The sequence below is a fragment of the Cornus florida genome, unplaced genomic scaffold, assembly GCF_030987335.1.
Source record: "Cornus florida cultivar Cherokee Brave unplaced genomic scaffold, ASM3098733v1 CherokeeBrave_3.0.0_Hap2_Chr11, whole genome shotgun sequence".
NCBI lineage: Eukaryota > Viridiplantae > Streptophyta > Magnoliopsida > Cornales > Cornaceae > Cornus > Cornus florida.
In genome coordinates this window covers 136,610,725-136,634,118 of record NW_026775581.1, presented here as the reverse complement: position 1 = coordinate 136,634,118, position 23,394 = coordinate 136,610,725, and the positions used below count along the sequence as shown (strand labels likewise).

At 34.0% G+C, this 23,394-nt stretch overlaps 3 protein-coding genes across 5 annotated transcripts; 2 read left to right on the top strand and 1 right to left on the bottom strand.

Annotated features, from left to right (window-relative positions):
- Positions 1-516: 516 nt before the first annotated feature.
- LOC132286786 (peroxidase 31-like) lies at positions 517-2,482 on the top strand. Its single transcript, XM_059789175.1, has 2 exons — positions 517-1,683; positions 2,235-2,482. The coding sequence occupies exon 1, from the start codon at positions 586-588 to the stop codon at positions 1,582-1,584; it is 999 nt and encodes a 332-aa protein (XP_059645158.1). The 5' UTR covers positions 517-585; the 3' UTR covers positions 1,585-1,683; positions 2,235-2,482.
- A 12,707-nt stretch (positions 2,483-15,189) lies between these two features.
- Positions 15,190-17,313, top strand: LOC132285372 (peroxidase 31-like). 3 transcript variants are annotated; one of them, XM_059787550.1, is made up of 2 exons: positions 15,190-16,687; positions 17,104-17,313. In XM_059787550.1, exons 1-2 carry the CDS (start codon positions 15,711-15,713, stop codon positions 17,207-17,209), a joined length of 1,083 nt encoding a protein of 360 aa, XP_059643533.1. In that variant the 5' UTR covers positions 15,190-15,710; the 3' UTR covers positions 17,210-17,313. The 3 variants fall into 3 exon arrangements, with proteins under 3 accessions (XP_059643533.1, XP_059643535.1, XP_059643534.1); XM_059787552.1 differs by lacking the exon at positions 17,104-17,313 and adding an exon at positions 16,982-17,085 and having other exon boundaries at positions 15,199-16,687; XM_059787551.1 differs by lacking the exon at positions 17,104-17,313 and having other exon boundaries at positions 15,220-16,901.
- A 1,387-nt stretch (positions 17,314-18,700) lies between these two features.
- On the bottom strand, positions 18,701-20,867 carry LOC132284137 (U-box domain-containing protein 40-like). Its single transcript, XM_059786208.1, has one exon. The coding sequence runs from the start codon at positions 20,476-20,478 to the stop codon at positions 18,913-18,915; it is 1,566 nt and encodes a 521-aa protein (XP_059642191.1). The 5' UTR covers positions 20,479-20,867; the 3' UTR covers positions 18,701-18,912.
- Between the last annotated feature and the right edge of the window lie 2,527 nt (positions 20,868-23,394).

Sequence of the window (23,394 nt, the reverse complement as noted above, 5' to 3'; positions counted from 1 at the left end):
TGAAAAACAAAAGACACTACCTTCTGTATGTCTAATTTCCATAAAATAGGAAAACAAATCTTTTTAAAAACTCTTACATATTCAAAACTCAAGATACTTTTATATCATAGTACAATATAATTACATCATAAAATACAATACTTATTCAATGAATTAAAAATAAAGTTTAACACATAAAAATATACTATAATATGTTATGTTATATATATATTAATTTTAGAAAGTTATTAAGTTGAGGATTTAATCTTGCATCATGAATTTAAAATTGGTGTCGCCAAAAAATAAAAATAAAATAAAATAAAATTGGATATAAAGAGTGGACAAAAATTGACACAAAGTATCTGCTTCATTCACTTAACGGTATAGTGTTAAGAATGAACCATATTCTGCAACCTCCAAGAAAAGCCCCACTAGCAGGGTATTATGGTAATTTCAAGTCTTTTCAATTCACATATATAGCACGTGACATTCCGTGATTGGAGGAGGATGCAGTATGTTCTCTCTCTCTATAAAAGTTATCCTCCGTTAAATCCCTCCCTCACTCACTCTCACTCTCACTCTCCAGTGCTTAGCTCAGACAACACAATGGCATTACCGGTTGTCCTTCTCATCCTCTCTCTCTCCTCTTTCTCTCTCCTCACTCCCACACAATGCCGTGGACGATCCCAAAGACTCACCCTCAACTACTACCAAAAATCATGCCCTAGATTCCAACAGATCATGCAAGACATCGTCACCAACAAACAGATCACCTCCCCCGCCACCGCCCCCGGCGCCCTCCGCCTCTTCTTCCACGACTGCCTCATTGAGGGCTGCGACGGCTCCGTCCTCGTCTCCTCCACCCCCTTCAACAAAGCCGAGCGCGACTCCGACATCAACCTCTCCCTCCCTGGCGACGCCTTCGACGTCGTCGTCCGTGCCAAGACCGCCCTCGAGCTCGTCTGCCCCGCTGTCGTCTCCTGCGCTGACATCCTAGCCGTCGCCACTCGCGATCTCGTCACCATGATGGGAGGACCATTCTACAATGTCAAATTAGGCCGTAGAGATGGGTTGATCTCAAAAGCATCTCACGTCGAAGGGAATATTCCGATGCCCACCATGTCGATGACACAACTGATTCAGATTTTCGCATCCAGAAACTTCTCAGTTCAAGAAATGGTGGCACTGAGTGGTGCTCATACGATTGGGTTCTCGCATTGTAGTGAATTTAGCAAAAACATTTACAATTTCAGCAAGAAATCGCAATACGACCCGAGTTATAATCCTCGATACGCACAAGGGCTGAGAAGTGCTTGTGCTGATTATCAGAAGAATTCGAGTGTGTCAGTGTTCAACGATGTGATGACTCCGAACAAGTTCGACAATGTGTACTACCAGAACTTGGGCAAGGGGTTGGGGGTTTTGTCTTCGGATCACGCATTGTATTTGGATCCCAGGACGAGGCCATATGTTGAGATGTACGCTGGGAATCAGAATGCTTTCTTTGAGGCATTTCGTCGAACGATTGAGAAGCTGAGTGTCTATGGTGTCAAGACTGGACGGAGAGGAGAGATTAGGCGAAGGTGTGATGCGTTCAACAATTGAAAATAGGAGAGGTTGTTACTTAATGGTGGCTGACCCTTAGGGTGTGACAAATGAAACCCTTTGAACTCTGGAGTTTGTGACACTAACTATAGCAAAATGGTACATTCATCAGACTCTTGAGCTTTGATAAGACTGAATGTGCATTTGAATGTTACGTTGACACTTGTCTGAGTGGATTTTTATTTTATTTTATTTTATTTGAAGCTGTAACTTTTCCATTTATATTTTGAGATCTCGGTTCATAGGGAGGTCTGTGAATTTATTTTTGTTGCAGCTTTAGATCACAGAGAGCCCCAACTTACAATGTCATTACCGAGTGAAGTTGAGCATGGCTAACTAATGTAACTATTACCTTAAGTTGATATCAAAATGTACAAGAGATCAAACAAGCTGAGTTTTAGCAGTCAATACTAGGTTCAGCTTCTCTAATCAAACCCTAATCACATGCATATTTCTGTTCATTTACTTGGTTCTTGGGAAAGAGGGGTGGGGAGAGATTTAATGCTTGATTTTTCATATGATGACTACTTGACGAAATAAAGTATGAAAATAGTGCATAAACTTAGTATTAACTAGCTTGATTCAGTGTTATTACATTTATAAGTAAATTGACTCTGACTTAATTACATTTATAATTGATTTGTCTGTAGTGTTGCAAGTGGAGCTTTGATTATTATGATTGGAGCAGTTGCAAAATACCTGGATCTGGATATTGAAAGGAATAAGTATTGGCTTAGTCTCCTAAATCATGAATCAGAAAAACCCAGGTTTCCCGTGCTCTTCCACATGCAGGTCTGTAATGTATCGTTTAACTGTGCTGAACCCAGAAGTTTAAAGATTTTCAGAATAGTTTCTTTACACATTGGTTATTATCATTCGGGATGGCTATTATGAGTAAGGTTATGTTAGTGCTTGTTGTTTTGTGATATAAGTGCTAATCAACATGTCTGCAAAATGTTGTCTTAGAAATTATCTCAAACTTATAATCCATAATTGCTGGTTACAACTAATAGATCAGCTGGTAGGTTTACTGATTAGAACAGCTTGGTCTGGATATCATCATGTGTCCTGCCATAATGCACTGTTTTGAAGCATTAGTAATGCATCTTTAATTCTGATGTGAACATTTTGTGTTTATTTGAAGTTACCTTTGACATTTCTTTTCTCACAGGTTTCCCATTGGTTTTCCCACTGTTTCAGCGACTGGCCTCTTGTCCCAACTTACTTCTACATTTCTTGGTTTGGCACCCACGTACTTACTTCTATTGGCATCTCTCATTTATAGATTACTTTCATTGTAGTACTCATTGGACAGTTGTCTAGACTCTAGATATGAGAAGTATTTTGTGAATTTCCTGCAGATATGAAGCTTTTATGCTTCACTTGCTCTTGCACTTATGGCATGGGTACTATATGAAAATGCGTCTTTATATAACTAAGTTGAAAATACCTTCAACTAAAACTGTGAAGGATAACAGCATTCTTAAAAAGGATGATAGATGCATGTAGTTGTCCCATATGAGAATTCCATTAGTCTTTTTAGGACACATTCTTCTTTCATTTTTATTGTTTCTCTTTCATCAAAATGTAAATGTTCTTAATATTTTTGTTTTACTATCAAGTTTTGGCATATGTGTGTAATACCCCGATAATTTTAAAAGATTTATTAATTAGGATTAATTATTTTATTTTATTTTTCAATGATTTATTTTATTTTATTGAGTGTTAGATTAATTATCTTATTTTAATTAAGTTATATTTCGTGATTATGTATGATGATTGATTGTTTGTGTGGTTGATTATTGATTGAATTATTGGTATGTTGATTTTATTGGTATTATATGACTTAGTTGTAAATTTTTGTTTGTTTATGTGCTTCATGTAATTAGTTATTTTAATTTCTGTATTTAATTAATTATCTTATTTATTTAAATTAATTGGATTGGGCTTAAGGAAAGTTGGACCAAAAGATGTGGTCTTGGGCATCTATGAAACCTTATTAGGTTAATTAATGAAGGTCCGTGGTTATTTAATTATTTAAATGATTACTTTTGTATCAATTATATATATATATATATATATATATATATATAATTATATATAAATATAATTAATTAATAATTGTTATGGAAAGATATATATATAGATATATATTTATTGATATTTATAAGTATATATGATTTAATTAACTAATGAGTTAATTATGGAAGGAATATATATTTATATATATATATATGTTTATAGATATAAATTATTTAAAGATTATTATTTTAATTCATAATACTAGTTGGAATAGGATTTGGAATTTAAGGTGTATAAAAATACACATAAGGCTTTAGGGTTAAAGGTTTTACACGTTAGAAAAATAAAACAGACAGAGAGAGAGGAAGAAGAAGGGCTGACAAGGAGGAGGTCGGATCTGAAAAGGAGGACGTCGGAATTGGAAGAGATAATTAAAGCTTAAAGCGTCGGTTTCATTTCGAAACCTTCAGGCGAGTTTTCTCTATTTTTCCTCTTAGAACCTATAAGGATTTCATCTTAAGTATTAAGGCTCTAATTAAATTATTAATTTGGATTAATTAAAAGCATCAAGTTAATTTATTTTATTAAATTGTGTTTAGATATGATTATTTAAAAGTATGAATTATTATATAGTTTTAATTTTGGATTATTGGATTTTATTTGTATATGTAGATGTTGGATATATATATTAAAATCAATGTATAGGTGGAACTGTGACCTAAGGGGATTAATTTTGGTTTTTATATTTTCTGGAATTTTTCTGTACTTTTCAGAATATTTTTAGAATTTGTTTTGTAATTTTTTTATATTCTGGAATTTATTTTAGAATTATTTTTATTAAATTTTAAATTAATTCTATGCACTCTGTGTGAATCGGCGCATAAATCAGGAGATGGGTGATTCGAGGTATGATCTAGTGTGGTAGAATGCATAGTAAAAGGTTACATCACTGATCTAGGCCATTGGAATAGTTTAAATATAAGTGGAATGATTCGGTGCATTACGGTGTACATAAAAGAGTGCGCATGTGAATCTGGACCATGGATTAAGTTTGGTCAACAGAAGATTTATCTGGTGTGGGTGCATACATGTGAGCTCAAGTGAGCTAATCTGGTGTGGGTGCGTTTGTGTGAGCTCAAGTGAGCTAATTAAGTGTGGGCGCGCTCACAGTAGCGTTTGAGCTTAGCCAATTATTTTGTCTGTTTGTGACATAAAATTAAAACGGTCATAACTTAGTCATCTTAAATCGAAATTGGGTCATTCTTGAGCTCAAATTCAAGGATTTTTCGTCCTCTTTCCAATGGTACCAATTTCATTATCAGATTCTTATCCTAATAAGAGATATTTACGTTTTAGTGAGACGGTGTCGGAAAACTATTTAAACCGGTATGGAGTATTTAAAGGAAACTATTTCTGACATATTTAGTTGCACTAATTTGGGTAAATATAATAAATTAATAATTTGTTATGGAAGGAAGTGTATATATATATATATATATATATATATATATATATATATGTATGTATGTATGTATATTGATTTTAAATAATCAAGGATTATTAAAGAAGGTGTTAAACACATATATACATTAAATAACATATGTGTAGGTATATATATATATATATAAATCATTTAAGATGATTAATATTATCATTCTTATTTGGCATATCTTAATAGGCTGGTTGTTAAATTAATGATATGCGTATAATATGCATGTGATGGCTATGTATGATTTAGCGTATTGTTAATTTTAAAGTTAATTCATGGTTAAAGTGTGGGCATGGATGAATTGTCAAATGATTAAATATATTACCTAAATATTTGTATGAATAGAATACATATATGGAAAGAATGGATGAATTGCTAATTAAATGTATGAATAAATATACCTGTGGAGGCATGGTTGAATTGCCAATGTATAAATATACATACACGGAGGCATGGTTGAATTGCCAATGTATAAATAAATATACTTATGGAGGCATGGTTGAATTGCCAATATATAAATAAAAATATTTACAATGGCATGGTTGATTTGCCAAAGCATAATTACGTTGTTATGTGTTAGATGATTAAAATATCATCTATGGTTGTTGTATGTATGGATTGGATTAGGGTTAGATATTCTTAAATGAGAATAGTTTAGTACTTACTGGTTAGTGTATTATTTTACATTAGTAAAATAATATTGGGGAAGACGTGGATGATTTGTCAAAACTTGGATTTTGGATATGTGATTTAAACAATTAAAATCATTATCGGGTTGGGATTAAATAGAGTATTTCTTTTATTATAATTTGTTGTTTAAATGATTAAACAACTGATTAGGATGGGATTAAGGTCAAAGGAGTTTTTATAAAATGAAATGGTAGATTGGTCTAGGTATGAATATTATTTTAATAATTATTTAATAGTTATGGAAATTTAATAAACCTATTAATGGATGTGATTAGTATAGTATATATAATTATATATAGACATGTATATCGTGCTTTATTAAAGTTAAAACTTTATTAGGTTTGGTTTTGATCAGAGATGATTTGCTTGTTGGTTTTCAGAGGCCTGGTAGAGTGAACTTGCTCGTAGGGTTTAACCCACGATTTATTTTTCAGATTATTAGAGGTTGCAGTCTCGAGGTTGAGGATCCGCAGCTGGGAGACTGTCATTCGTCTATTCATCTTGTGTACTTTTAAATAGTATTGGATTATTGGATAATGTTTTAAGGGGTCCTTGAGTTATGGGATTTTCGAATTGTAATTGTTGGAGAATCATTAAGTAATATTTATTTATTAGTTTTCTTCAGCGGTTTATTTATTCTTTATTATTCATCTTTGTATTCTGTGCTTGTTAAATACTTAAATTGTTTTGATATCCCCTGATTTTGTGCGCGGACTTGATCAATCCGTGTTCCAAAATTAGGGGGTATCACAGTTGGTATCAGAGCACTCCAGGTTCAAGTGTCCCTAGGGTGTCTTTCGTTGTGTGACTTCCGCGTTGTGTACTCTTTTACTTGGAGCTTAAGTTTAGGATTCATTGTATTCTATATTCGGTCCGTTAGTGTGTCCTAATGGTAAATCATTGAGTCTTATCAGGAAAATGGTAAGACATCGATTTAGAAGGTATTGGTAAATCGTTGAGTCTTCCCCTAATTTTGAAGTATGGGTTTTATGGATTTATGCACCAATAAAATAACATGGAGGTATTTTAGGGACGGATTAACGGAATAGTTAAGTCCTACCTATTTATTTATGAATTGTATGGTTTAATACACCGGTATGGGACGGTGGCATTTCAGGGACGGATTAACCAACGAAGTTAAGTCCTACCTATATATTTATAAGGGAACGGATTAACCATAGCGTTAAGTCCTACTTATTCGTGTCAGGTCAACGGAATAGTTGGATGGTATGCCATTGAAATAATATGGTTGGATAGTTTACTTTTATGTGGATATAATGGATTATATATATATATATATACATACACACACACATATATGGGCCATGATATAAGCTTGAGTCTCAGGATCAGTGGTTAGGATGGAGGCGTATATTGCCGATTGAGATGGGTAGCTGGGTTTAAGGATGTGTGGGCTCTGGTAGAAGGAGGACTCGTAACCACCTTTGTGTGCGTTTTACATGAGATACCCACTATCCGGTTGAAACTGCTTTAGTTCAGTGAGAGTCTCTAGTGTGTACTTATATTTATCAATTATATAAATATGGAATTAGCTAATTACGTGATGTGTCTGCTAATAATGAATATGTGTGGATGGGTTAATTTCCACACGGATAAAAGGAATAATGAAATTTGAAATTAAATAATCAAAGTTTTTATTTCATGGATTTGTGAATTCCGAGGACGGAATTCCGTTTGTTAGGGGGGAAGAATGTAATACCCCGATAATTTTAAAAGATTTATTAATTAGGATTAATTATTTTATTTTATTTTTCAATGATTTATTTTATTTTATTGAGTGTTAGATTAATTATCTTATTTTAATTAAGTTATATTTCGTGATTATGTATGATGATTGATTGTTTGTGTGGTTGATTATTGATTGAATTATTGGTATGTTGATTTTATTGGTATTATATGACTTAGTTGTAAATTCTTGTTTGTTTATGTGCTTCATGTAATTAGTTATTTTAATTTCTGTATTTAATTAATTATCTTATTTATTTAAATTAATTAGATTGGGCTTAAGGAAAGTTGGACCAAAAGATGTGGTCTTGGGCTTCTATGAAACCTTATTAGGTTAATTAATGAAGGTCCGTGGTTATTTAATTATTTAAATGATTACTTTTGTATCAATTATATATATATATATATATATATATATATATATATATATATATATAATTATATATAAATATAATTAATTAATAATTGTTATGGAAAGATATATATATAGATATATATTTATTGATATTTATAAGTATATATGATTTAATTAACTAATGAGTTAATTATGGAAGGAATATATATTTATATATATATATATGTTTATAGATATAAATTATTTAAAGATTATTATTTTAATTCATAATACTAGTTGGAATAGGATTTGGAATTTAAGGTGTATAAAAATACACATAAGGCTTTAGGGTTAAAGGTTTTACACGTTAGAAAAATAAAACAGACAGAGAGAGAGGAAGAAGAAGGGCTGACAAGGAGGAGGTCGGATCTGAAAAGGAGGACGTCGGAATTGGAAGAGATAATTAAAGCTTAAAGCGTCGGTTTCGTTTCGAAACCTTCAGGCGAGTTTTCTCTATTTTTCCTCTTAGAACCTATAAGGATTTCATCTTAAGTATTAAGGCTCTAATTAAATTATTAATTTGGATTAATTAAAAGCATCAAGTTAATTTATTTTATTAAATTGTGTTTAGATATGATTATTTAAAAGTATGAATTATTATATAGTTTTAATTTTGGATTATTGGATTTTATTTGTATATGTAGATGTTGGATATATATATTAAAATCAATGTATAGGTGGAACTGTGACCTAAGGGGATTAATTTTGGTTTTTATATTTTCTGGAATTTTTCTGTACTTTTCAGAATATTTTTAGAATTTGTTTTGTAATTTTTTTATATTCTGGAATTTATTTTAGAATTATTTTTATTAAATTTTAAATTAATTCTATGCACTCTGTGTGAATCGGCGCATAAATCAGGAGATGGGTGATTCGAGGTATGATCTAGTGTGGTAGAATGCATAGTAAAAGGTTACATCACTGATCTAGGCCATTGGAATAGTTTAAATATAAGTGGAATGATTCGGTGCATTACGGTGTACATAAAAGAGTGCGCATGTGAATCTGGACCATGGATTAAGTTTGGTCAACAGAAGATTTATCTGGTGTGGGTGCATACATGTGAGCTCAAGTGAGCTAATCTGGTGTGGGTGCGTTTGTGTGAGCTCAAGTGAGCTAATTAAGTGTGGGCGCGCTCACAGTAGCGTTTGAGCTTAGCCAATTATTTTGTCTGTTTGTGACATAAAATTAAAACGGTCATAACTTAGTCATCTTAAATCGAAATTGGGTCATTCTTGAGCTCAAATTCAAGGATTTTTCGTCCTCTTTCCAATGGTACCAATTTCATTATCAGATTCTTATCCTAATAAGAGATATTTACGTTTTAGTGAGACGGTGTCGGAAAACTATTTAAACCGGTATGGAGTATTTAAAGGAAACTATTTCTGACATATTTAGTTGCACTAATTTGGGTAAATATAATAAATTAATAATTTGTTATGGAAGGAAGTGTATATATATATATATATATATATATATATATATATATATATAATTATTTATATATGTGTATATATAGTTTAATTTGTCTATGAGTTGTATGGAAGGATGAATATATATATATATATATATATATATATATATATATATGTATGTATGTATGTATATTGATTTTAAATAATCAAGGATTATTAAAGAAGGTGTTAAACACATATATACATTAAATAACATATGTGTAGGTATATATATATATATAAATCATTTAAGATGATTAATATTATCATTCTTATTTGGCATATCTTAATAGGCTGGTTGTTAAATTAATGATATGCGTATAATATGCATGTGATGGCTATGTATGATTTAGCGTATTGTTAATTTTAAAGTTAATTCATGGTTAAAGTGTGGGCATGGATGAATTGTCAAATGATTAAATATATTACCTAAATATTTGTATGAATAGAATACATATATGGAAAGAATGGATGAATTGCTAATTAAATGTATGAATAAATATACCTGTGGAGGCATGGTTGAATTGCCAATGTATAAATATACATACACGGAGGCATGGTTGAATTGCCAATGTATAAATAAATATACTTATGGAGGCATGGTTGAATTGCCAATATATAAATAAAAATATTTACAATGGCATGGTTGATTTGCCAAAGCATAATTACGTTGTTATGTGTTAGATGATTAAAATATCATCTATGGTTGTTGTATGTATGGATTGGATTAGGGTTAGATATTCTTAAATGAGAATAGTTTAGTACTTACTGGTTAGTGTATTATTTTACATTAGTAAAATAATATTGGGGAAGACGTGGATGATTTGTCAAAACTTGGATTTTGGATATGTGATTTAAACAATTAAAATCATTATCGGGTTGGGATTAAATAGAGTATTTCTTTTATTATAATTTGTTGTTTAAATGATTAAACAACTGACTAGGATGGGATTAAGGTCAAAGGAGTTTTTATAAAATGAAATGGTAGATTGGTCTAGGTATGAATATTATTTTAATAATTATTTAATAGTTATGGAAATTTAATAAACCTATTAATGGATGTGATTAGTATAGTATATATAATTATATATAGACATGTATATCGTGCTTTATTAAAGTTAAAACTTTATTAGGTTTGGTTTTGATCAGAGATGATTTGCTTGTTGGTTTTCAGAGGCATGGTAGAGTGAACTTGCTCGTAGGGTTTAACCCACGATTTATTTTTCAGGTTATTAGAGGTTCCAGTCTCGAGGTTGAGGATCCGCAGCTGGGAGACTGTCATTCGTCTATTCATCTTGTGTACTTTTAAATAGTATTGGATTATTGGATAATGTTTTAAGGGGTCCTTGAGTTATGGGATTTCCGAATTGTAATTGTTGGAGAATCATTAAGTAATATTTATTTATTAGTTTTCTTCAGCGGTTTATTTATTCTTTATTATTCATCTTTGTATTCTGTGCTTGTTAAATACTTAAATTGTTTTGATATCCCCTGATTTTGTGCGCGAACTTGATCAATCCGTGTTCCAAAATTAGGGGGTATCACAATGTGTTTTTTTGTTTTTATGGCTTAACTGCTTGTTTATATTTTTCCGATATTTGCAATTAGATGACAAATTCAGCTTTCTGTTACACTTCAATCAATTATAATTCATATTACATGTAACACCTCCCAATTTGGGTGCTTGAGTTACGTAAAACTATTTTTAGTTTCTTCAAAGATGTGAAGCTTTCACCTCAGAATGTTTTTTTTGTGAGGGGTACAAGGATGCAATGTGAGGCCCTAATGTTGTTAATTGCCTTTTTATAATTATTTTATAATTTTTAATCAGCGCCCAAATATTTTTCACTTTGCTGTTATATTTTTCCATTTCATTTTTATTTTTATTTTTTTGTACATACAATTCTTACTTGTAACATGGTTTTCTCTTCTAAGTTCTCTATGGAATCCTATTTTCTCACATTTTTTCATTGTCAAGAAACTCACACACCCATTTGCAATTATGGGGACTTGAACCCTCTCCATCCATTTTGGGAGGAAGAGGAGATACCTTTAGGCCACTAGGCTTTTTGGTATTTTCTCACATTTTTTAAAATTGATGTTCATGGAATCTGGCCCCATTGATCAGCACTACATATTTTTTTGACTTGGTTTCTATGAAGTGTTGCATTGGAGTTTCCTGTTAGTTGCAGCAATTCTTTCCTCTTGTTTTGTTTAATATGATGATTGAATTGTTTTGGTACTAATATATTGTGTTGTCGCTAGTAATCTTGCCCAGTGCAATTGTCTAATGGGATGGTGAAAAGTTTGGTACTAATATATATCATTTCAGAAGTCCTCCCAATGTAAACTAAATACATTTTCTAGGGCACAATCAGAGATGCTTTCACTCACACAGGGAGAGGGGTGTATATATCTATATATGTGTGTGTGTGTGTGTAGAGAGATAGAGAGAGATGCAGTAGATAACAAGCTGGAAAAATTCTCAAATAATTTGGAAGGTAACATAATTTATAAACATTTTCAACTCAAATAATCTGTTTCTTCTGACTCTGCTAGGAGGCAAATAACTGAAACTTGATTTTTTACATGGAGAAATAACCATTAATCCAAATAAAGTCTGAGAGAGTCTACTGGACCCTAAAATTGGGAACAAAAGGGAAGGAACAGATGTAGCCTTTGTCTAATTGCCGTATAGGACCAAGAATTACCAGCTAAGTACAAAGTTAAAGAGCTATTATTGACTTGGACATGAGTGTTAGGCTCATGCTGGCTCCATCCTTGGACGTATCTGAACCTCAATGAAGACTCTTCTACCTTAAATGTCAATGAGGTTGGCATTGAAAATATGGCAAGAAGAGAATAAATGTTGGTGAAAATAAATAATTTGTAATGTTTAAGAACTTGATAATGGGCTTGAACTAGTAAAGACTAATGAACAGAATTTGGCAAACCAAATCTGTCATTAGGTTCATTATATTTAGAAATGAAACAGTTATGAATTGGGTCTAAGAAGAAACGTGGTTCAACAATTATTTACAGGAAAGATAAAGTTTAAATATGAAATTAGCTATGCTATGCTGTCAGGTCAGGTCAGATTATATTTTTTGGTGTTTGATTATGTTACCATCAGATTTTTGTAACTCCTTTCCCAGAAATCCTGCATGATGTGTTCAGTTTTCCTCTGAACCAAAGAGTTATTGCTGTCCAATGTGTGATAATATTGGATTTTCTTTCTTCTTCTGTACTAATAAATAAATCATGGTTCGTATTTTGCTTGCCATAAATCTGAATGCAGGTTTGCATTTAGTGAGACAACCAAATTAATTGGAGTTCCACGGCTGGGATGCTAAACAATTCAGTACTTCTTCTTCCTGGTATGATTATTGTATTATTCTAACAGCATTCTCTCTCTCTCTCTCTCTCTTTTTTTAATTCAATATATTCTTCATTATTCCATGTCCTATCCCAATAAGAATACATTGCAAATTCCTTTTTTCCCTATAAACAAATTACCTTAATATCTCCATTCAAGATTTAAAATTTGTTCTTAGTTGTTACTAATGTTTTACCATGTCACGTACCTTTTGTCGTAACAAAAAACTTGGTGATTACCTATGTATTGTTTTCCTCTAAAGCTGGATTGATCCTGCTATGGATCCAGTGTTTTCTTTCCAGGATAATACCTTGAAGTCAGTATAACTGCCTGTTCCCTTCCTTTTTTATTATCATTGTAAATAAGAAAATTGTGGTTACATCAGAAAGCTATTAATAAGTTTTGCCCATAGGAGATGCAATTTTAAATTATTAATGAATGATGTGGATTTATCCACAGGACAGAGTGATATATTTCTATGCCAAGGTTTTATTCCCGTTTGATTTTTTTTTTTTTTTTTTTCCCTTAGAAGTTGAAATTGGTGAGCCTACTGAAAAGTCACCATGGGTACTGACATTATGAGCATATCATTTGTTAATTAGTTTTATTGAAATAGAAATTTTAACTAATCTTGAGCTGAAACTAATGCTCAAGCTGACGAAGTAGAAGCCGATTCAAGTTTACGAGCAGCTCTTGATGTAAAAATGAGACAAAGGTTAGATGTATCTCCGGTCCACTTCTCCTAGCACCTCATGTTTGTCCGCCCAAGAGTGAATGTCCTTTTTGTAGGCTAAAATTAAAAATGAGACAAAGTGGTACCTGGCCAAGTGATGTTATATCCTATCAGAGCAGCTGATATAGTGTCCTCATCTCAAGTAACACCTAGTGGCTTCATCTCACAAGATCTAACGTAAAGTGTTATATCCACAGAATGATATTATTGCAAATAACTTGTTATGTTTGATACATCACTAATTTACATCAGGAATCAAGTCTTGCAGATATTTGTTTTATTTTGCTTTTTTACGGAATTGTTATATCCATTCTTTCTATGAACCTGTCTTATTGATATTGTGATGGGTAACAGGTGGTTCAAAATACTGGAAGCTGGATGGAAATTGGCAACAGCATCAGGTATTTTGGAATCGTGAGTGCCCAATTTGTGTTCATCCTGTTGCTTATTGCCCTCACACATGTAAGACATCCAAACTATATCGCCTCAGCAGATTTATTGTGTCATGCGATTCTCCTTCTTGCTAGTTATACCTATGGGATTTGTTTTTTTGAGATTTTTCCCAGTCAGTTAATTTTAACAGTATTTGAGTTTTCCTGCGATTTTTAAGACATGAAGCCATCTAGTTCCATAACGAGTGTTTTAATATATCAAATTATTAAAATTTTAAGATTGGATGAAATTTAGTTTAAAATTGAACTAAAATCGCATTAAATTTCAAATCCAAACCATTGATTTGGTGCTTCCAAGCTTCATTTATGAGATTTATAAGGTGAACTTGCCCTAATAGTGGAAATAAAGGAACATGCGGAGATCATTGCAGGGGGGGAGTTAGATGAGAAGGCTCGAACTGCTCCCAAGCACCAATGGGGAGATGCCCACCACTAGGCTGCCAAGGCCTTCTCGCAATGTTGAAGATGATACTATTTTATTTCACACATAAAACAGACTGTTGCATAATGTTGACATTTTCATCACATAACAGTGTGTATGGGCAAACGCGTATGAGTTGTTAATTTAAAAGTAGAACCGTTTTGGGGGTATACAGGTGGTGGGTGGGACCATCTCGCACATGCAACCTAATCATCTAACTCCTATCTGAATGAATCTGTTGCATGGATACATATTCAGTAACAGTTCTTGCTACCCGTCTTATTTGTCATCGTGCTCTGTCTCCACACCAAACAGAAAAAAGCTCTTTGCTTTTTTATCATTACTTGGACTACTTTGCGGGGGAAAAAAAAAACAAAAAATAAAAACTTGTAAGTTGTTTGTAACACATTGGTTCAACTGTTACAACACCACTGTTTTTTTTTCTACTTTAACAAAAATAAATATTTTTTCTACTTTAAAATAAATAAATAAATAAGCTTAAGAGTCTTTTTTATTATAGACAGATATCCCAACTTTTACAAAATTTAACAAATATTAAATTTTATCTAAAATGGTAAAAAATTACAAAATTATCATAGTACCACCATTATTCAAGTTTGGCACGATTAAGAACAAAATTTCTCTTAACCTGGTCTGGTAACAACTGTAATGCACTCAAATTATTGAAGACCAAACACAAAACAAAAATGAAGAGAAAGAAATGGAATTTTCTTTTTCTTCTTTAAATAATTAGAGATTACTTACTTATAATTTACGTATCCACCGCCCCTGTAATATATATATATATATATATTTGAAGTAAGAGATGTTATCATGTGATGAACAAAACATACGCCGGATACTGCGTATTGTATTGTTTAATTTCCATCAAAAATTTCTTTTTTAAAACTATGTAACGGTGTTAAAAAACATGAACCCGATGATTAATGTTGGCCGTACCCGCAAGGCATCCCAGTTTTAATCCTCTGCAACTCCTTATCCTAAACTCCACTGAACCCTCCAACCAAAGCCCAACTCTTTGGGTATCATCGTCATTTCAAGTCACATTTCTAATTACTATCCCCACTTAATGTGGGTTTCTAAATAAATATAGCACACATGACATCCCGTGATTGGTGGTTACTGGTTAGAATTCTAGCGGCATGTACACCACCTCTCTCTCTCTGTCTAAAAGTAATCTCAGTAAAACCCTCTCTCACTGTCACTAATCCATCTCTGTCTTTCTACATCCATAAGCTCTCTCTGCTTCCTCTTTCCTCTCTCTCTCTGACCTCGGAGAGGAAGAAGCAGTCTTAGCTTAGCTCAGAGCCTCAGGCAGACCCATTTCCATGGCATTACCTTTAGTTCTTCTCATCCTCTCTTTCTCTCTCCTCACTCCCACAGAATCCCGTGGCCGTGGTGGAATATCCCATCGACTCACCCTCAACTACTACCAAAAATCATGCCCTAGATTCGAACAGATCATGCAAGACACCATCACCAACAAGCAGATCACCTCCCCCACCACCGCCGCCGGCGCCCTCCGCCTCTTCTTCCACGACTGCCTCATCGAGGGCTGCGACGCCTCCGTCCTTGTCTCCTCCACCCCTTTCAACAAGGCCGAGCGCGACGCCGACATCAACCTCTCCCTCCCCGGAGACGCCTTCGACGTCGTAGTCCGCGCAAAGACCGCCCTCGAGCTCGCCTGCCCGGCCGTCGTCTCCTGCGCCGACATCCTCGCCTTGGCCGCCCGGGATCTCGTCACCATGATGGGAGGCCCATTCTACAATGTCAAATTAGGCCGCAAAGATGGGTTGATCTCAAAATCCTCTCGCGTCGAAGGGAATCTTCCGAGACCCACCATGTCTATGACACAGCTGATTCAGATTTTCTCATCCAGAAACTTCTCAGTTCAAGAAATGGTGGCACTGAGTGGTGCTCATACAATTGGGTTCTCGCATTGCAGTGAATTTAGTGGAAACATTTACAATTACAGCAAGAATTCGCAATACGATCCGAGTTACAACCCTCGCTACGCACAAGGGTTGAGAAGTGCTTGTGCTGATTACCAGAAGAATCCGAGCTTGTCAGTGTTCAACGATGTGATGACTCCGAACAAGTTCGATAATGTGTACTACCAGAACTTGGGCAAGGGATTGGGGGTTTTGTCTTCGGATCACGCATTGTATTTGGATGGCAGGACGAGGCCTTATGTGGAGATGTATGGGGCGAATCAGAAGGCGTTCTTTGAGGCATTTGGTCGAGCGATGGAGAAGCTGAGCGTCTACGGTGTCAAGACTGGACGGCAAGGAGAGATCAGGCGAAGGTGTGATGCTTTCAACAACTGATTAAATTAGAAGAGATTGTTTTGATTATTGTTGTTGTTTTTGATAATGAGGATGGTTTATTTGATTTTTTTTTTAATTTTTTTTTATGAAGAGTTTGATAATATATATATATATATATATATATATATATATATATTTATACAATGTCTCAATCAATTAAGGTGATATTAAAGCTTAATATACATATTTATAGTTCTGGGTTTAATGTATCTGTTGTGTTTTTTGTTATTGTGTTTGATTCAATTTGATTGAGCTTGTTGTTGTTGTGCTAGGGGTTTGTAACAAAAACAATGGTGGACCATTAATTGTTTGTTTAGTAATGAAGAGAGGTAAATTTTTTGTTGATTTCTTTAGTTTAGTAATTAAAGATTTTTTATTTTGGGTGAATGTGTAGGTGGAAAGAGGAGGAGATGGTGTTATCAATTTACGAAATGAATAGAAATTTATATAATAGGAGTGGAGCAGGTAATTACAGGAAAACTGAAAAGATGCTCTCTTGATTTTGGCTTTTCGAAACGAAATTGTATATATAATAAATGTTGACGTGGATAGATGAGTGCTTACGACAAAAATTTGTTACAAGTAGCAACCCATTCCACAGTGTACATGAATTGTGACTTATGCATAATATTCAAATCCATTTATTTAAATATTCAACAATTTTTAAAGTACTTGTTTTTTACCAACATAATAATGTGTGGGGGAAAGATGAAAATCATTCCACCTGCAACATAAAATCATTTCACATAAATTGTGACCACACAACATAAAAAAAAATAGACAGTTTGTAGAGCTCACCACAACGTCCCCCACACACACCATTGTGTGCATTGTCTAGGATCATAGTTGGCCCTAATGACACAATGGCCCGCACACCATTGTGTGTCCTTGGACCAAGGTCGTAGCACAGCTATATTTGGAAAGAGTATTTCAACAAATGATTCAGTTCAATCACAGACCAACCTCACGTGTAATGGGGTAGGATTAGGGTGGACATATATAGTGGAACCATTATTAGATTGAAGCCTTGGTGTAAAGTATTTCTAGCAAATCACAACTTATCCATTCATGATTTCTCCGATTAGTCAAAAATTTTCAAAAAAATTGCTTTTGACATATTCACAACACTGATATACTGGGAATGAAGTGCCAGGAATACGTGACTCACAATAAATCTCAATTTCAACTCTCAAAAGATACAGTAATTTTATTTATATATATATCAGGGTGAAACTCATTAGGTGGATCAATTCAAATTTTATTTTTTCACAACTGAGTCACTGACCAATCCCAACTTAATTAAAAATGGATTAATTTAATTTTTTTTTTTTTTAAAATTAAAAAATTATTTTAAATTAAATATTATCCCATTAAAAATCCACGCATTTAATCACTAATGAGACAACAATTAAAAAGAAAAGGCAGAGAAAAATGAGAATCGCTACTGAACTTTTTGCACCATGACCTTGATCGTAACACTAAGGGTGTGTTTGGTAGGGTTGATTTGGAGGGATAGGGAGAGAAAAGAAAAGAGAGGATAGTGTAACTTTGTGTTTGGGTAACTTAAGTGAAGGGATAGGGAGGGATAAGGAGAGATAGGGAGGGATAGCTATCCCTCCCTATCTCTTATTTGCTTTCTCCTCAAAATTGAGAAGATAGGGAGAGATAGTGAGAGAAAGGATAGTGATTTTAGTGGTATTTTGATAATACCAAAATTAGCCTCCACAAATCAATAGACAGATTTATTATTCCATTCAAGTCCCATGGTTATGAAAGGGTAAAAAAGTAATTTGTCTATTATCCTTTCTTTTCTTTTCTTTCCTCTATCTTATCCAAACAAAAATAATTATCACTTCTTTTCTTTTCTCTCCTATCTATCCAAACACAAATAGAAATTATTACTATCATTTCTTTTCTTTTCTCACTAATACTATCCTTTCTTTTCTTTTCTTTTCTCTCATTACTAATACTATCCAAACACACCCTAAGAGTTAGGCCCAGCTCATTAAGCTTCTTCTCCAAAAATGATTACAGTATTTACATCTTTTTCATCCACCACTAGTCAATTGCCAACCCAAAAGGGTTAAACAGAGCAAACGTACACAACTAACACAAAAACCCCATTAAACAAAAATACACCACAAATTATACAAACCTTTACCAACAACAAACCCATAAATTTTTTTCAAAGAGCTCCACAAACTCAAAACTCGGTGGAATTCGCCCCTGACCCGTTCATCATCCCATGACCGAGTTCAAATTTTGTCCGAGTCACCTCCCCTGAGTTGAGAAATGCCACCCAATCCACCACCTCCTCCTCCTCCTCCTCCTCATCTCTCCCCTTCATCATCTCCAGCATTTTCCTCGCCTTATTCCTTGCCCGCTCGCTCCCTGCTTTCTCCACCTTCCTCAAAACTTCCTCCGCCTCAGCCTCCTTCGCCAGCCCCTTGAACCTCAACCCACCATGACTAAGCCCATACAATGCCGCCACGCAACTCTCCCGAGTTGACTCGGTGTCCAACTCGTCCCCCTTCAACATCTTACAAAAACACTTCACCGCACCCGAATCAAGCATAACCGCACGCCCCTCCGCACACGCAGCAAAGTTACACAGCACCAAGAGAACCCGACCCGTCAAATGACCCGAACTCACCATACCCAAAAGCGTCTGAACCGATCCGAGTTTGAGCATCTTGGACCGGTTGCTCTGAACGAGTGAGAGATGATACAGAGCCAATGCCGAGTCGTTCCGAGCCCGCTCAGAGTAGGATCGTAGCGCGTGGAGAAGTGGTGGCAACGCGCCCAACACTCCAATCGCGGTTTTGTTCTGATCATCAAGGGCTAGGCTGAAGAGTGCACCAGCAGCGTGTTCCTGCGCCTCAGGGAATCCTCCTCTCAACACGTCGATCAACGGTGGGACAATCCCAGACCGCACGATCTTCACCTTGTTTCTATTCTCTAAGGAGAGGTTCACCAGAGCAGCAACCGCGTTCACCTGAATCGTCGCGTATCTCGAGACGATCAAGGATCGGAGGGCTGAGAGCATTCTGGAAGTACAGAGATCGAACCTAGTGTCCTCTCTGGTTCTCGTGATCTTTCTCAGTGACATCACAGCCTCTTCTTGTTCGAATACTTGAGAACTCTTGAGTAGAACAATGATTGTTTCCTCTTCAGAGCAATTAGGGCTTAGGATTTCGATATCGGAGGAAGAAGAAGAAGCAGAATAGCAAGAGGGTCGAGTGGATAGCGGCAGAGGAGTAGTAGTGGCCACAGATTCGTCCGAGCTGGAACTGGAAGTGAAGTGAGTCCGTCGCTGAGTCAACTCGGACTCGGCGTGAGTGAACTTCTTGACACCATCGTTGCCATTCTCTGCAACCCCTTTAATCGACTGGTCGTTCTCTTCGTTATGGGTGGTTTGCTGTGAGGCCATTAATTTGCGAGCGAGCTTCTCTGCGGATTGAAGATCGATGGGTTTGGGAGGGTTTAAGAGAAAAGTGTCACACCAGTTGAGGATGATGGATTTGAGGGCGAGATTGGGAATGAGATTGGAGAAATCAGGGGTAGAGCCGTCAGAGAGAATGGGTTTGAACCCTAAAGCCTTGCAGGCTTGAACGCAATTAAGCTCGAAGGTTTGGCCAGAGGAGATGATGACAGGGTCGGCCATTAAAGACCCAGAAATTGGGCAGATAAACTCGTTGGGAGGCTGTTTTTTGATGGACGACGGAGAGCGGTGAAAGGAGATCTTCCACCTCTGCTTGACAGTTCTCATCTCTCTTCAAAATGTAAAGGGTTTGTATGAAATTAGCGTTGTTCAAATAATTTCAACGGATTTTCTTGCACTCCATAGCTTGAGGAGAATCAGACATGGGTTGTGGGCAACGGAAAACATGACGAGATTGTTGTGAAAGAAATATAGAGAAATGAATGCTATACGTACTTAGTACTGTGTACTGATCACTGTAGACCTGGTCTTGAGGGTAAAGAAGAGGAAAGAGGAAGAAGAAGAAGAATAAGATATGATGTAGATAAAATGAATGCTTTACGTACGTCACTGCCAGTGATTTGTCGATATTTGATAGTGTGCGGGGGTCTGTCTCTGTGGGCTTTAGCTAGAAAAAGGGAAGGAATAATATTGTTGCTCAAATAAAGAAACGACTTCTTTTAATCTTTAAGCCTGCCTTTGTATTCACATAATTATAAATGAAAGCAATAATTTAGAATTTAAAATTATTTGTTTACTGGTTTATATTTTCATAGTATTAGTTCATAATACTATGAATTTTTTTCTTCTAAAATTACCTTCCTGTCTTAAAAATATTTCAAAATGTGTTATTGTCATGTCCAACAAAAAAATAAAATATTCAAATTTCAAAATACTCTTAATCGTATTCGAATATCATCACAACATCCCTAGATAAGATGTCTGTGCTTTTTATATACAAACTAATAATACAAAAAAAAGTTGTCACAAACAAATTGATCGTTTAAAACTATTAATTTTTTAATTTCAATTTAAACAAACCAATTCAAAGCATATCATATACGAGAGAAAAGTACACAATACTTTGAATACAGAGTATTTATTAAATTGGTGTGTGGTTTCATTTAGAGTGTTGGTTTTTGATGATACAAACCAACTCCTCCAGCTGCTTTTGATTCCAAAAGTAGATAAAGATAGTCAAAAGGGTCTCTCCCATGATTTCATGCAAAGGGCTCTGACAAGTTGTGAGAGATATTGAACGAAAGTCCCCAAGAAAATCACCTAGTACTCGTGTGTGTGTGTGTGTGTGTGTGTGTGTGTGTGTGTGCGCGCATTACTATTGCTTTTCTTAATAGCCAAGGCTTTTGGAGCTGTAATAATGTTTGAAGGTTGTGTTGAGTGTTCTAGGCTGGCCATGCCACTCTTGTCTTCCGTTTATAAAAGTGATTCCCTGCTTTTATTATTATTTGCTCAACAGCGCGGGGCCTTCTAAACCCTATTTTTATTTTATATATATTTTTTAGGCAGGTAGTACTAAGTCACACACAGTAACGGTGAGTGCACAAAAACCATAAAATTTCAAGTCATTCATATGAAAACAAAATCATCATTTTTTAGGATGGTAATGGTCGAAAAGCTTCTCGCACCGTCATACCTCTTTGACATATCATCTTCTTTCTATGGAACAATTTAGTTAATTTGATTTTGGTTCAACTACTGAATGTCTCATGTATGACTTTTCATGAAAATGAAAATCAACAAATAAAATATGTGATCCTTTACGAAGACACTGCTTCAAATTTGAGAATAATTTTTGTTTGTACCAAATAATATTACTCCGTCAATGTTAGAAGGAAGACAAATTCAATATTATTTTGATCTCCACTGAAATTTAAGCGTGCTCATCAATAATACATATATATTTTTTTTTATTATCAAATTTTATGAAAATAACAATTTTGTCATTTCCTTACCTGGCAAGGCAATAATAATCAAATGTATTATTATAATAGTATAATATAAATGTATTATTAACTTTTGACCTTGACAAATAAATTTAAGAGACGTTAAATTCTACTCTTATTTGTAGCACTTCAGAAGAAGTCAATAGCATGAAATATAAATCATCACGCATACAGAGGAAAAAGGAAAAAGTAACTATTGTCAAAAGTGCTTTCACTGTAAATTTTGTACAATCGGTCTCTATCAGGATTTGATTAAAAACAAATCATTCAATCAGGAAACTAAATCTTGTCATTTACTACTTTTTAAAATCAATAAAGCCATAAAATAGTCTCTTAAAAATTTAGAAAAGATATTAATTAGTGAACTAAGTCATTGAAAATTGGGGATGGCCTGAGTAATTTTTTAAACAAGAGAAGATGTTCTTATAATTATGACAAATTATAAGGGAGATTTGTGTAAATTACCCTTAAAAGAATGATATTGCTTAGAATAGTAACGGACGAAAAACTTATAAGGCTGTCATATCTCCTTGATATATCATCTTCTTCGCATGAAACAATTTAGTTAATTTGGTTTTGGTTTAACTACTAATGTCTCATGTACGACTTTTCATGAAAATGAAAATCAACCAAATAAAATATGTGATGGTTCAGGTGGCTCAAATTTGAGAACAATTTTTGTTGGTACCAAGTAATATTACTCTTTTAGAGATGTGGACAATTTTAATATTATTTTGATCTCTATAGGTATTTTAATATTACTAATGTCTTATGTATGACTTGGACAAGCTCAACAACTTAGTATTTTCTTTCTAATTACCGAATTTTATGAAAATAATAATTTTATCATTTTCTTATATGACAAGACAATAATAATCAATTTTTAACAAAAAAAAAAGACAATAATAATCAAATATATTAATATAATATTATAATATAAATGTATTTCGTTGACAAATGAATTTAAGGGAGGTTAAAGTCTACTACTGCGTATATAATTTGTAGAAACCTCGGAAGTAGTCAATAACATAAATTTTAAATGATTAGGAAAAAGGAAAAAGTAACTATTGTTCAAAGCGCTTTCACTATAAATTTGTACAATCAGTCTCTATCAGGATTTGATTAAAAACAAATCATTCAATCAGGAAACTAAATCTTGTCATATACTACTTAAAATCAATAAAGCTTAAAGTAGGGACAAATTTAATATTATTTTGATCCCACTTAAATTTAGGCACGC